The following is a 13,112-nucleotide window of genomic DNA, read 5'->3' on the forward strand; positions in this document are numbered from 1 at the left end:
CACTGTATATTCTTTCTGACTGGTGTTTTGGGTTTCTGAGGATATATTCCTAGAAGTGGAATCACTGGGTCAAATGGCAGTTCCATATTGAATTTTTTGAGGAAACTCCATACTGTTTTCCACAGTGGCTGCACCAGTCTACATTCCACCAGCAGTGTACTAGGGTTTGCTTTTCTCCACATCCTTGCCAGCACTTGTCATTTGTTGATTTGTTGATGGTAGCCATTCTGACAGGTGTGAGGTGATACCTCATTGTCGTTTTAATTTGCATCTCTCTGATGATCAGTGACTTTGAGCATTTTTTCATATGTCTCTTGGCTATCTGTATGTTCACTTTGGAGAAGTGTCTATTTAGGTACTTCGACCATTTTTTAATTGGATTATCTTATTTTTGTTAAGTTGTATAAGTTTCTTATATATTCTTTTTTTATAATTAAAAATTGTAAATTTTTTATTGATTCATAAAGTACACAGTATAGGGCTATGTATGGAATAGCATATTGGGCAAACTGGATTATCATGTCATGATAGTGAGCACCATTAACTGTTATTGCCTGAGCAGCCGCATTTTCGAAGAATGGTCCGATGATGCCTCCAGCCCAAAATCCGCACCAGTGACACGTTGTGGATGCATTTGTTTCTCAACAATCACTCCTGGATTTTCTGAACCCCCAAATGCGACAATTTTGTCGATTAACCAAGCCATCAAGATGAAAATGAGCCTCATCGAAATTCAGCCACATTTATGCAAAACGGTCATGGAAAATTTCAACAAGAGAGTGCGTATGTGCGTGGGGGCCATTTAACTAATATGCTATTCCATACACAACCCCATACTGTACACTTTATGAATCAATAAAAAATTTACAATTTCCAACTATAAACCCATGTTTTATATCCAAATTACTTCTTGCATGAATTTTGGGACACGCTTTAGTTGGCTGTTTTTTTTTTTAAAAATAAATCTTTATTGTTCAGATTATTACAGTTGTTCCTCTTCCCCCCTCCCCATAGCTTTCCTCCACCCAGTTCCTACCCCACCTTATGCCCTTACCCCTGCCACTGTCCTCATCCATAGGTGTATGATTTTTGTCCAGTCTTTTCCCAGACCCCCACATCCCTTCCCCCCTGAGAATTGTCAGTCCACTACCTTTCTATGTCCCTGATTTTATTATATTCACCAGTTTATTCTGTTCATCAAATTATTTATCTTCTTAAAGGATACCTTTCAGCATTTCATATAATACTGGTTTGGTGGTGATGAACTCCTTTAGCTTTTTCTTATCTGTGAAGCTCTTTATCTGACCTTCTATTCTGAATGATAGCTTTGTTGGATAAAGTAATCTTGGTTGTAGGTTCTTGCTATTCATCATTTTGAATATTTCTTGCCACTCCCTTCTGGCCTGCAGTTTCTGTTGAGAAATCAGCTGACAGTCGTATGGGTACTCCCTTGTAGGTAACTGACTTTCTTTCTCTTGCTGCTTTTAAGATTCTCTCTGTGTCTTTTGCACAGCTTGGGTGGGGCGGGGTCTCAGGGAATCAACAGGGTGGAGCAAACAGCTATGGCTATTCCTCAGCCCTGCCCTAAGAGGACCTGGGTCTCACTGTTCTGCGGTAATCACTGCAAGCGCCTCTGAGAGAAAGCCGCCCTCGAGTTCTGCCTGATGCCAGACAGTCCAGTTTCTCCCCGTATGAGTCTGGGTCCCCAGAGACTAGCCTGGAACTGGCATTCAGAGCAGTCGGAAGCTTGTGTCTCCCTTCCGTTTGAAAAAGACAGCTGGGTCCTCAGTTGCCAGCCCTTTCCGCCCACGCCTCCGTACCTCTGCACTTTACTTCCACACCGCAGCTCCTCTGAGTCTCAGTGTGCGTTTCTCTTTCCTTCTAGTTGTAGAAATTCCACTCAGCCAGCCTTCCTGTGGTTCTGGATGATGTCCGTTTTGTCTTTTAGTTGTTTTTTTGAAGTGGCTGTGCGAGGCAGCGATTTCCTGTGTTTACCTATGCCACCATCTTGGTTTTTTCCCTTATATATTCTTGATTTATTTAGGTGACATTGGTTCACAAAGTCATATGGGTTTCAAGTGCACAACTCAACAAAACATCATGTACACACTATCTTGCACCCATCACCCCAAGCAATGTCCCTTTCAGTCCTCATTTTCCCTTGCTTTGCTCACCTTCATACACACACACACACACACACGAACACACACACACACACAGACAGACACACACACACACGTGTCTTTTTGCTTAACCCTTTCACCTTCTTTCATCCAGCCACCTGACCCACCTCCCCTCTGATAGCTGTCAGTCTGTTCCATGTATCCACGCCTGTGTTTCTAATTTGTCAGTTTATTTTGTTCATCAGATTCCACAGATAAGTGAGATCTTTCTCTGACTGGCCTATTAGCATAATACTCTCCAGGCCCACCTATGCTGTCTCAAAGGATAATAGTTCCTTTTTTTTTTTTTACAGTCGTGTAATATTACATTGTGTAAGTGTACCACAGCTTTTTTATCCACTCATTTAATCATAGGGACTTGGGCTTTTTCCAGATCGTGGCTATTGTAAATAATGCTGCAATGAGCATAAGAGTATATTTATTCTTTTGAATTAGTGTTTCATGTTTCTTTATATACTAGAGGCCTGGAAAATGAAATCCATGTGTGAGTACAGTCCCTAGGCCTGGCCTGTGATCAGAGCCATCTTCCCTGGCTGCCCGCAGCCAGCCCTGCCCCCCGTCACCACCCACCCCTGGTTCCCCATTTGCCATCAGGTGACCAAGCCTGATGGCCAGGGGAAGGGACCAAGAGGTCGGCTGTTCCCTCCCGCTCGCTAGCCCCACCCCCGCTGCAGGTTGCCCTCTGTGTGTGAGGCGACTGGTGGGGCAAGGGCCTTGGCCTGGAGTCACCCACATCCCCCACCACCCATCCCTAGTTCCCTGTTTGCCATTGAGCGATGGGAGCCTGCCAGCCAGGGAAAGGGACTGAGAGGTGGTCAGTGCACCTCATAGTAACTGGTCGAGCAGTCGTTCTGGTTGATCCACCTTTAGGGTCAATTTGCATATTACCCTTTTATTATATAGGATAGAGGCTCAGTGCACAGATGGGGGCCAGCTAGCCTGGCCTGATGGGGGCCCTGGATCAGGGTGGGGTTCCCTGCTGGGGGGCAGGGCTGGCTGGGGCCAGGGGCCAGGGGGGGTTTGCTGGCTGGCCACACCCTAATTGGGGTGTTGGTACCTACTGGGGGGTGTGGCCATGGTCATTTTGATCTCTGGTCATTCTGGTCGTTCTGCTGTTTTGGTCACTGGGCTTTTATTATATAGGATATTCCAAGAACGGGGATTGCTTGGTCAAAAGACAGTTACATTTTTAATATTTTGTGGGAACTATGAATTGTTTTCTTTTTTTTTTGATTTTGTCTATCTTTTATTAAAGATTAAGACATTAGGTAAAATTTATCCTCTTGAGGCTACTTCCCCACCTCTTAAGGAATTATTGGCTCTGATAAGGATTAGAGCTAATTGATCTTTGAAATGCTGGTAATGTATCCATTTTGTAGCTGCTATGATAGCCTAATAATTTAAGGCTATAATTCAATTAACTCAGAATAGGGTTCAGAAGTCTCTAGCTGCAAGGTGAAGTGACTCTTTGGAATTGGTTTTCAGGAGGAAGCAGGATGGTTCATTTTCTTCTTGTCTATCTGAAAATGGCCTAGAAGGCAGGGAGTGCAAGGGCAGGGAGCCCTCCACCAGTTGCGTTTTGATGTTTTAGCTGCTGCCACAGCTTGGCAGGCTTTACTTATTGTTTTTTACTTACTCTTTTGTTGGCAAGTTTCTAAAAGCACAGCAGTGGCTGGGGTAAGTCAATACAGCATCCAGGAGATTGGTAAATTTTTCTCTTGATGGCAATTTTTTTAGAGAATAGGATGAGGTGGCAATTAGCATCTGAATGGACTCCAGCCCATTGCTAGGCAGGGCCTGTAGTTGGGTGGAAGAAATATCCAAGATGTTGGGCCCTGTGGCCCCCTGGAAGGCTCCGTGGTGCATCTTCTTCAGGTGTGCGTTTCCCTTCAGCTCCAGGGAAATCAGCGTTGTCCCATTGAACGCATGACTTCGTATTTCTTCAAACCCATTTCCATACAGTTTGAGTGTTATGGATTCGTTATTCATCCCTTGAAAAGCATTTCCTGGTATGGTGGTTATGTGTAAGTTATCACAAATTTCCAGAATGAAATTAAATTCAGAGGAGAAGATCTTCGTAACATCTGGAAGCTTTTGAATGCCAGTGTTACAAATGCTCAGGTATTTTAACCGGGGGAGATTTATAAATGCTCCAGGCTCGATGTATACCAGATTTTTGGTGTTCTGGATCAGTATTTCAGACAAATTGAGGAGGTTGTCAAAGGCCTTAGCTTCTATCTTTTCCAGGGAATCACTCTGAGAAATTTCAATTTTTATGACCTCATTAAGTCCCCTGAAAGCTTGAGATGGAATTACTTTGATACGGAGATAGGTGAGTGATAGTCGGGTGAGGCCGGCCCGCGGGCCAGGGCAGCGCAGGGCGCCGTGGGGCGGGCAGCTGCAGGGCTCCTGTTTTCTTTTTTAAAAAATATATTTTTATTGATTTCAGAGAGGAAGGGAGAGCGAGAGAGAGAGATAGGAACATCAATGATGAGAGAGAATCATTGATTGGCTGCCTCCTGCATGCCCCCTACTGGGGATCAAGCCCACAACCCAGGCATGTGCCCTTGACCAGAATCAAATCCGGGACCCTTCAGTCTGTAGGCCGACACTCTACTCACTGAGCCAAACTGGCTAGGGCTATGAATTGTTTTCCACAGTGGCTACACCAGTCTGTATTCCCATCAACAGTACACAAGGATTCCCTTTTCTCCACATCTTCGCCAGCACTTGTTTGTTGATTTACTGATGATAGCCATTTTGACAGGCATGAGGTGATATCTCACTATGGTTTTAATTTGCATCTCTCTGATGATTAGTGAATTTGAGCATATTTTCATATGTCTATTGCTCATCTGCATGTTTTTTGGAGAAGTGTCTATTGTGATCCTTTGCCCATTTTTTAATTTGGTTGTTTGACTTCTTGGTGTTGAGTAGTATGAGTTCTTTAGGCATTTTGGAAATTAACCTCTTATCAGATATTATCATTGGCAGATATGTTCTCCCATTCAGTGGGTTCTCCTTTTATTTTGTTGATGGTTTATTTTTGCTCTGCAAATCTTTTTAGTTTGATGTCGTCCCATTTAAATTTTTTAAAAAATGTTGTTTCTCTTGCCCGAGGAGATATATTTACAAACGTATTGCTATGAGAAATTTCTGATATTTTACTGCCTATGTTTTCTTTTAGGATTTTTATGGTTTCCAGTCTGACATTAAAGTCTTTAATCCATTTTGAGTTTATTCTTGTGTATGGTGTAAGAAGGTGGTCTAGTTTCATTTTTTCTCAGTTCTCTGTCCAATTTTCCCAATACCAGTTCTTAAAGAGACTGTCTTTCCCCATTGTATGTTCTTGACTCCTTTGTCAAATATTAATTGACTACAAATGCATGGTTTTATTTCTGTGTTCTCTATTCTGTTCCTCTGATCTATATGCCTGTTCTTGTGCCAATGCCATGCTGCTTTGATTGCTTTGTAGTATAGTTTGATATCATGTAGTGTGATAACTCCAACTTTTCCCCCTCAAGATTGCTGTGGCTATTTGGGGTCTTTTGTGTTTCCATATGAATTTTTGGAATATTTGTTCTAGATTTTAAAGTATGCCATTGATATTTTAATAGGATTTGTGTTGAATCTGTAGATTGCTTTGAGTAGTATAGACATTTTAGTGAGGTTAATTTTTCCTATCTATGAGCATGGCATATGCTTCCACTTATTTGTTTCTTCAATTTCTTTCTTCAGTATCTTATAATCTTCCAAGTACAGGTCTTTTACATCCTTGGTTAAATTTATTCCTAGGTACATTATATTTTTCCTTGCAATAGTAAATAGGATTGTTTCATTAATTTCTCTTTCTGACAGTTTTATTATTGATGTATAAAAATGCCACTGATTTCTGAATATTAATTTTGTATCCTGCTACTTCACTGAATTTATTTATTACATCTAGTAGTTTTTTGGTGGCATCTTTAGAGTTTTCTATATAGAATATAATGTCATCTGTGAATAATGACAGTTTTGCTTCCTTCTTTTCATTTTGGATCCCTTTTATTTCTTCTTCTTGTCTGATTGCTGTGGCTAGCACTTATAGTACTATGTTGAATAAGAGTGCTGAAAGTGGACATTCCTGTCTTGTTCCCGATCTTAAGTGAAGTGCTTTTCATTTTTGCCCACTGAGTATGATATTGGCTGTGTATTTGTTATATATGGATTTTATTATGTCGCAGTATGACCCCTCTATTCCCTCTTTGCTGACAGTTTTTATCATAAATGGGTGTTGGATTTTATCAAGTGTTTTTTCTGCATGCATTGATGTAATCATGTGATTTTTTATCTTTCATTTTGTTTATGTGATGTACCATGTTTATTGATTTGCAGATATTGTACCAACTTTGTATTCCTGGAATTAATCCCATTTGATAATGGTGTATAATCTTAATGTATTGGTGGATCTGGTTCACTAATATTTTGTTGAGGATTTTAGCATCTATCTTCATCGGGGATATTGGCCTATAATTTTCTTTATTTTGTAGTGCCTTTATCTGGTTTTGAAATTAGGATAATCCTGGCCTCATAAAAAAATAGTTTAGAAATTTTTCTTTCTCTTGAAATTTTTGGAATAATTTGAGAAGGATATGTGTTAATTCTTCCTTGAATGTTTGATAAAAGTCGCCTATCAAGTCATCTGGTCCAGAACTTTTGTTTTTTGGGAATTGTTTGTTATTAGTACTTTGATTTCATTGGTTATAATTAGTTTATTCAGGTTTTCTGATTCTTCCTGATTCAGTCATGGAAGATTATATGTTTTTAGGAACTTATCCATTTTGCCCAGATTGTTTAATTTGTTGGTATATAGATGTTCATAGTATTTTCTTAGAATACTTTGTACTTCTGTGGTGTCACTTGGTACTTCTCCTTCATTTCTGATTTTATTTATTTCGGTCCTCTATTTTTCTTGATGAATTTGGTTAAAGGTTTGTCAATCTTATTTATCTTTTCAGAGAATCAGCTCTTGGTTTTATTGATCCTTTGTATTGTTTTAAAATCTTTATTTCTTTTTTTCCACTCTAATCTTTATTATTTCTTTCCTTCTACTTACTCTGGGCTGGTTTATTATAATTTTTATAATTACTTTAGGTGTATGGTTAGATATTTATTTGAGACTCGATGCATGGTGAATGAATTCATGCACCAGTGGGGTCCCTCTCACTGGCCTGTGCGATCAGGCCAAAACTGGCTCTCCAACATCCCCTGTGAGGTCCCAGATAGCAAAAGGGCACAGGCCGGGCTGAGGGACCCCACCAGTGCACAATTGGGGACAGGGAGGGATGAGGGATGTTGGCCAGCCAGGGAGGGACCGCAGGAGGGCTCCAGGGCATGTCCAGACTCTCTCGCTCAGTCCCAATCGATCAGCCAGATCCCAGCAGCAAGTTAACTTACTGGTTGGAGCGTCTGCCCCCTGGTGGTCAGTGCACATCATAGCGACTTGGTCAGCTGATCGACTCTCTGACCCCTGGTGGTCAGTGCATGTCATAGCGAGCGGTTGAGCAGCCTTAGCATATCATTAGCATATTATGCTTTAGTTGGTTGAATGGATGACCAGATGATCGGATACTTAGCATATTAGGCTTTTATTACATAAGATTGTTCTTGCTTCTTGAGGTAGGCCTGTAATGCTATGAACTTCCCTCTCAGTACTGCTTTCACTGTGCCCCATAGATTTTGGGTTATTATGTGTAATTGACTTTTCTTTTTTTTATTGTTTAAAGTATTATGTATAGTATTACATATGTCTCCTTTTTCCCCTATTGACCTCCCCTGGTGCACCCCCAACCCCCAGCACATGCCCTCACCTCCCCCTAGTGTCTGTGTCTATTGGTTATGCTTATATGCATGCACACGAGTCCTTTGGTTGATCTCTTACCCCCCGCCCCCACCTTCCCACTGAAGTTTGAAAGTCTGTTTGATGCTTCTTTTTCTTTGTATCTATTTTTGTTCATCAAGTTTATGTTGTTCATTATATTCCACAAACGAGTGAGAACATGTGGTAGTTATCTTTCTCTGGTTGGCTTACTTCACTTAGCATAATGAGTTCCAGATCCATCCATGCTGTTGCAAATGGTAAAGGTTCTTTCTTTTTTACAGTAGCATAGTATTCCATTGAATAGATGTACCACAGTTTTTAAATCCACTCATCTGCTTATGGGCATTTAGGTTGTTTGCAAATCTTATCTATGGTAAATTGTGCTGCTATGAACATAGGGGTGCATATAAACAAATGGGACTACATCAAAATAAAAAGCTGCACAGCAAAATAAACCATCAAAAAACAACAAGAAAGCCCACTGCATGGGAGAACATATTTGTTAATGTTATAACTGATAAGGGCGTAATCTCCAAAATTTATAGGGGACTCATACATCTTAACAAAAAGAAGATAAACAATCCAAGAAAAAAATAGGCAAAGCACTTAAATAGACACCTTTTGAAAGTGGACATACAGAAGGCCAAGAGACATATGAAAACATGCTCTAAGTCATTAATCATCTGAGTGATGCAAATCTAAACGACAGTGAGATACCATCTCACATCTGTCAGAATGGCTATCATCAACAAATCAACAAACAAGTGCTAGTGAGGATGTGGAGAAAAAGGAACCCTTGTACACTGCTGGTGGGAATGCAGACTGGTGCAGCCACTGTGGAAAGCAGTATGAAGTTTCCTCAAAAAGTTAAAAATGGAACTCGTATTTGACCCAGTAATCCCACTTCTATGAATATATCCCAAGAAACCAGAAACACCAATCAGAAAGGACATATGTGTAGTTGACTTTTTGATTGCATTCTAATACTTATTTCTCTGGTCAAGAGGCATCTTGACTTTTAATCACATATTATCTCATATGACTTATAACAGAGAATGAGATATTCATTTTGCTGTTTCACATAGCTATCACTATGGCATACACAGTTTGGGAAATGAAATAATTAAATGTTTTGCTCTGAGAAGTTTTCTTCATATTATTGTCAGAAGTTGAATGGTTCATATCCTGGTAAATTTAAGAAGGTTTTGATACTATGCTTCTATTGATTCTTTATTTTTCTTACTGAGAATTGCCTAACTAATCTATAACTTATCTGAAATTTTTTATCAGAAAATCAATTCAGCCAGTTAGCTAAAGCTTAATGGACTTTCTGCTTCTGTACACAAAACTTTTCAGGGCAAACTCCAAAAGTGCCTAATATATTTTTTACTCCCATTCATTTATTTTAAGTAAACCTTTTATTTTAAAATAATTGTAGATTCACTTGCAGTTGCAAGAAATAATACAGACTATATAACTACTTTCCCCAAAGGTGAAATCTTGCAAAAACGATAATATAATATTAAATCCAGGATACTGACATTGGTACAGTCAACATACAGAGCAGTTATAACCCTACAAGGACCCCTCGTGTTACTGTTTTATGATGATGCCTACTTCTATCCCCCATTTATTTTATATATACCTAGAGGCCTGGTGCACAAAATTCGTGCATGAGTAGGATCCCTAGGCCTAGCTGGCGATCAGGGCTGATCAGGGCCTTCTGGCTGCTGGCCAGGGCCTCCCTTCCCTGGCTGCCAGCTGCCTGCCAGGGCCTTCCTTCATTCCATGCTGCCTCCTGGTGATCAGCACACATCATGGCGCGCGATATAACTCTCAGTCTCTTGGTCAAACTCCTACGTGGATACTTTGCATATTAGCCTTTTATATATAGAGATAGATTAGTCACAGGTATATGTCACTTCAATTCATTTTGTAAGTAGGTAGAGTTCTTTTGCCTTCAATAAATCCTGGATCAAATGAGTTATTGGTAGACTACAACATATTCTATGAATTGCTAATTCTGTTAATTGCACGTAGCAAACTTCAGATATGATAAGTAGCAGAAGTCATTTGAAAAGTTCCTGCAGCTTGCTTTGGGACATACATTGGGGTTAGTGGAGTGAGGAAACTCCATTGAGGGACTTACTAGAGCCTCTTCAGTGACCAGGTGTTGAGGGAGATGCAGTCAGAATAGTGGGACAAGTTAAGAGACAAAGCAGAGGAGTAACAGGCTGTGTTCCTAAGGCATGGCTGTCCAACAATGGAAAATGCAGTATCCAGTAGAGTGGGATGAGTTATCTCTTTACCAAAGTTTATATGTGTGTACATGGGTGGGAGGGGTACATTTGGCTGGAGTGCTCTTAAATCAAGTTGAGAGTGACTTTTGATTCTTTTGGAGAAGGCCCTCAAACAATAGATGGATCTACTGAAAACAGGGTCCAAAATCTTATAATAGGGTCCTGAGTAGTCCAGGGATTGCTAGGGCTGATTTGCAAGGATGGTATTCAACCCTAATAAGAAACTGAGGTGCCCTAACCAGTTTGGCTCGGTGGATAGAGTGTCGGCCTGCGGACTGAAAGGTCCCAGGTTTGATTCCGGTCAAGGGCATGTACCTTGGTTGCAGGCACATCCCAGTAGAGGTGTGCAGGAGGCAGCTGATCAATGTTTCTCTCATCGATGTTTCTAACTCTCTATCTCTCTCCCTTCCTTTCTGTAAAAAATCAATAAAATATATTTTTTAAAAAAGGAAAAAAAATAAAGAAACTGAGGTGGAAGCCCATGCAAACAGACTTTACCAATTCAGAAAGTATTGTAAGAAAATTATGACTCTGAGCATTCCACAACTTAGTTCTTCTCAGTGTACATTTGTCAAGTACTTTCTATGGGCTAGATTCTGGGCTGGGTATTGAGTATATAATGCCCATACTGTAAGGAACTGAGAGGCCAGAGGAAATAGCACACACTAGGTCATCCTAGGATCATACAGATTGGGGAAAATGTAGGTTTACAGTTGTGAGTATGTGAAATAGAGTTTATTCTTATATTATTATATATTAATTATTGTATTATTTTCCATATGAACAACTCTAAACCTACTTTTGCCCCATTCTATACTAGAGCAGCAAGACAGTGTAGAACCCATTTTTGGGTGTGGTTGGGGCTCCCATAAGACTCTCTGCCCTAGTTAGGTTTGGTTTTAGCAGTTAATATATTCCTTGCCCACTAAATTATTAGGGCTTAAATTAGTTAACTAGCTATCTTAAACTAGATAGAGAGATATAGAGATAGATAGGTGGATGAATAGATAGATAGATAGATAGATAGATAGATAGATAGATAGATAGATAAATAGAAATGAAGGTCAGCAATTCCAGCAGGGGGGCTTGCAGAAGGCAAGGGATAACACATTATAACAATTTAACACTCCTTTATCCTTGGAGAATAAAACAAGGAGCATTTACCACTCAAGATATTAGTAACCAGATGTGTGGGTTCATGTCCCTGTGAATGTTTTTATAGTTTAAAAAAAATCTATAGTTGACTACAAAACCTTGAGTGATCTTGTTCAGGATAAAAAAGCTTTCATTAACATCTTTAATTTGTGTAATGAAATCTTGATCTATTTTTCATGCCTTTATTGTTGCTTCAACCAGTAACCAAAATCTCAAGAGAACTCAATGAATTAGAATGTGACCTAAAATCAAGAGCAAAGAGTCATCAATCAAAAAGGGAGATAATTTTGGGAGCAGAAATTATTTAAATACCAAAGAAACACTGCTTGTTGACAGAAATATGTCTGTAACTTGTTTCATTGGTCATGTAGGCCAGGGAACAAATCAAGAACTCACTCATATAAAAAATAAATTTGACTTTAGACTTCCCTCCACTGCCTTGATTTTCTGGAACTTTAAGTTTGATTCCCTGTGACTATAAACCTTGGTTCTTTGTTCTCTTTTTGCCATGTATTTCCCTCATTTGTGTTGTTTTCCATCTTCCCCCCGCCTAGTTTTACTGAGAAACAATGATATCTATCTTGAAGAAGTGCTCCAAGTTGTCAGAAAGCAGAGGCCTTTTTATTTATTTTTATTTTTTAAATTTTATTTCTTGTTTAACATATTACAAATAGCAGTACATGTCTCCTTTTTTTTTCCCCATTGACCTTCCCCCGGCCTCCCCTACCCCCCCCCCCCCCGCACATGCCCTTACCCCACCCCCCAGTGTCTTGTGTACATTGGTTATGCTTATATGCATGCATATAAGCCCTTCAATTGATCTCTTACCCCCCTTCAACACTCCCCAGCCTTCCCACTGTAATTTGATAGTCTGTTCGATGCTTCTCTGCCGCAGAGGCCTTTTTAGTGAGTCTCTGTTGAGATAGGCTGAGTAATTTAACAAACAACTTTCAAATGTCAATGGGTTAACATAATAAATATTTCTTTCTCAGTTACACAAAATTCATTGCTGATGTTCCTGGGTAGTCAGTTGTCCTGAGCAGCTACTCTAAATGGTGACCCAAGAATGCAACCTCCTTCCATCTTGTGTTGCTGTTGTGTTCAGTATGAGCCTCCCTGGTAACTTCAGAAGGGAAAGAAAATAGTACAAGGATGGAATACTTGATCCTTGGTCCAGAAGTGGTAAATACTTCACTTCTTCTTTTATTTCCTTGACCAGAACTAGTCACATGGCCCCATGAGATGAAAGAGGGGCTGGGAAACATGCCCCCTGGATGAACAGTCACTTCCTAATGTCAGCAGTACACTTTGATGTACTGCTGGCCATTTCCTTTTTCACAATCCTTTGAAAGCATTGTTCTATGAAATTACCTCAGCTCTCTCATCCATCCCTAAATGACCTGCTCTGTTCCATATTCCAGATGAACTACATGCAATCACACAATCCTCAAGTCAAAGATACCAGTAAGAAATGTAATTCTTGTTTTAAAAATATATTTTATTGACTTTTTTACAGAGAGGAAGGGAGAGGGATAGAGAGTTAGAAACATTGATGAGAGAGAAACATCGATCAGCTGCCTCCTGCACACTCTCACTGGGGATGTGCCTGCAACC

General features: G+C 40.0%; 1 protein-coding gene across 1 annotated transcript; it reads right to left on the reverse strand.

Moving 5' to 3' along the window:
• Positions 1-3,815: 3,815 nt before the first annotated feature.
• LOC118654388 (lutropin-choriogonadotropic hormone receptor-like) lies at positions 3,816-12,853 on the reverse strand. Its single transcript, XM_036305706.1, has 2 exons — positions 12,804-12,853; positions 3,816-4,599 (listed from the first exon to the last, which is right to left on the reverse strand). Exons 1-2 carry the CDS (start codon positions 12,851-12,853, stop codon positions 3,816-3,818), a joined length of 834 nt encoding a protein of 277 aa, XP_036161599.1.
• Positions 12,854-13,112: the final 259 nt, after the last annotated feature.

The sequence above is a fragment of the Myotis myotis genome, unplaced genomic scaffold (genome assembly GCF_014108235.1).
Source record: "Myotis myotis isolate mMyoMyo1 unplaced genomic scaffold, mMyoMyo1.p scaffold_m19_p_4, whole genome shotgun sequence".
In the NCBI taxonomy this organism is placed as follows: Eukaryota; Metazoa; Chordata; class Mammalia; order Chiroptera; family Vespertilionidae; genus Myotis; species Myotis myotis.

What these genes read in the sequence shown, in the direction of transcription:
- LOC118654388 (XM_036305706.1), bottom strand. Translation starts at nt 12,853, where the DNA reads ATGCTTTCAAAGGATTGTGAAAAAGGAAATGGCCAGCAGTACATCAAA. An exon ending in GGCCAGCAGTACATCAAAGT is followed by an intron (nt 4,600 to 12,803) that starts GTACTGCTGACA and finishes TTTTTAAAAAAG; the next exon opens with AAAACAGGAGCCCTGCAGCT.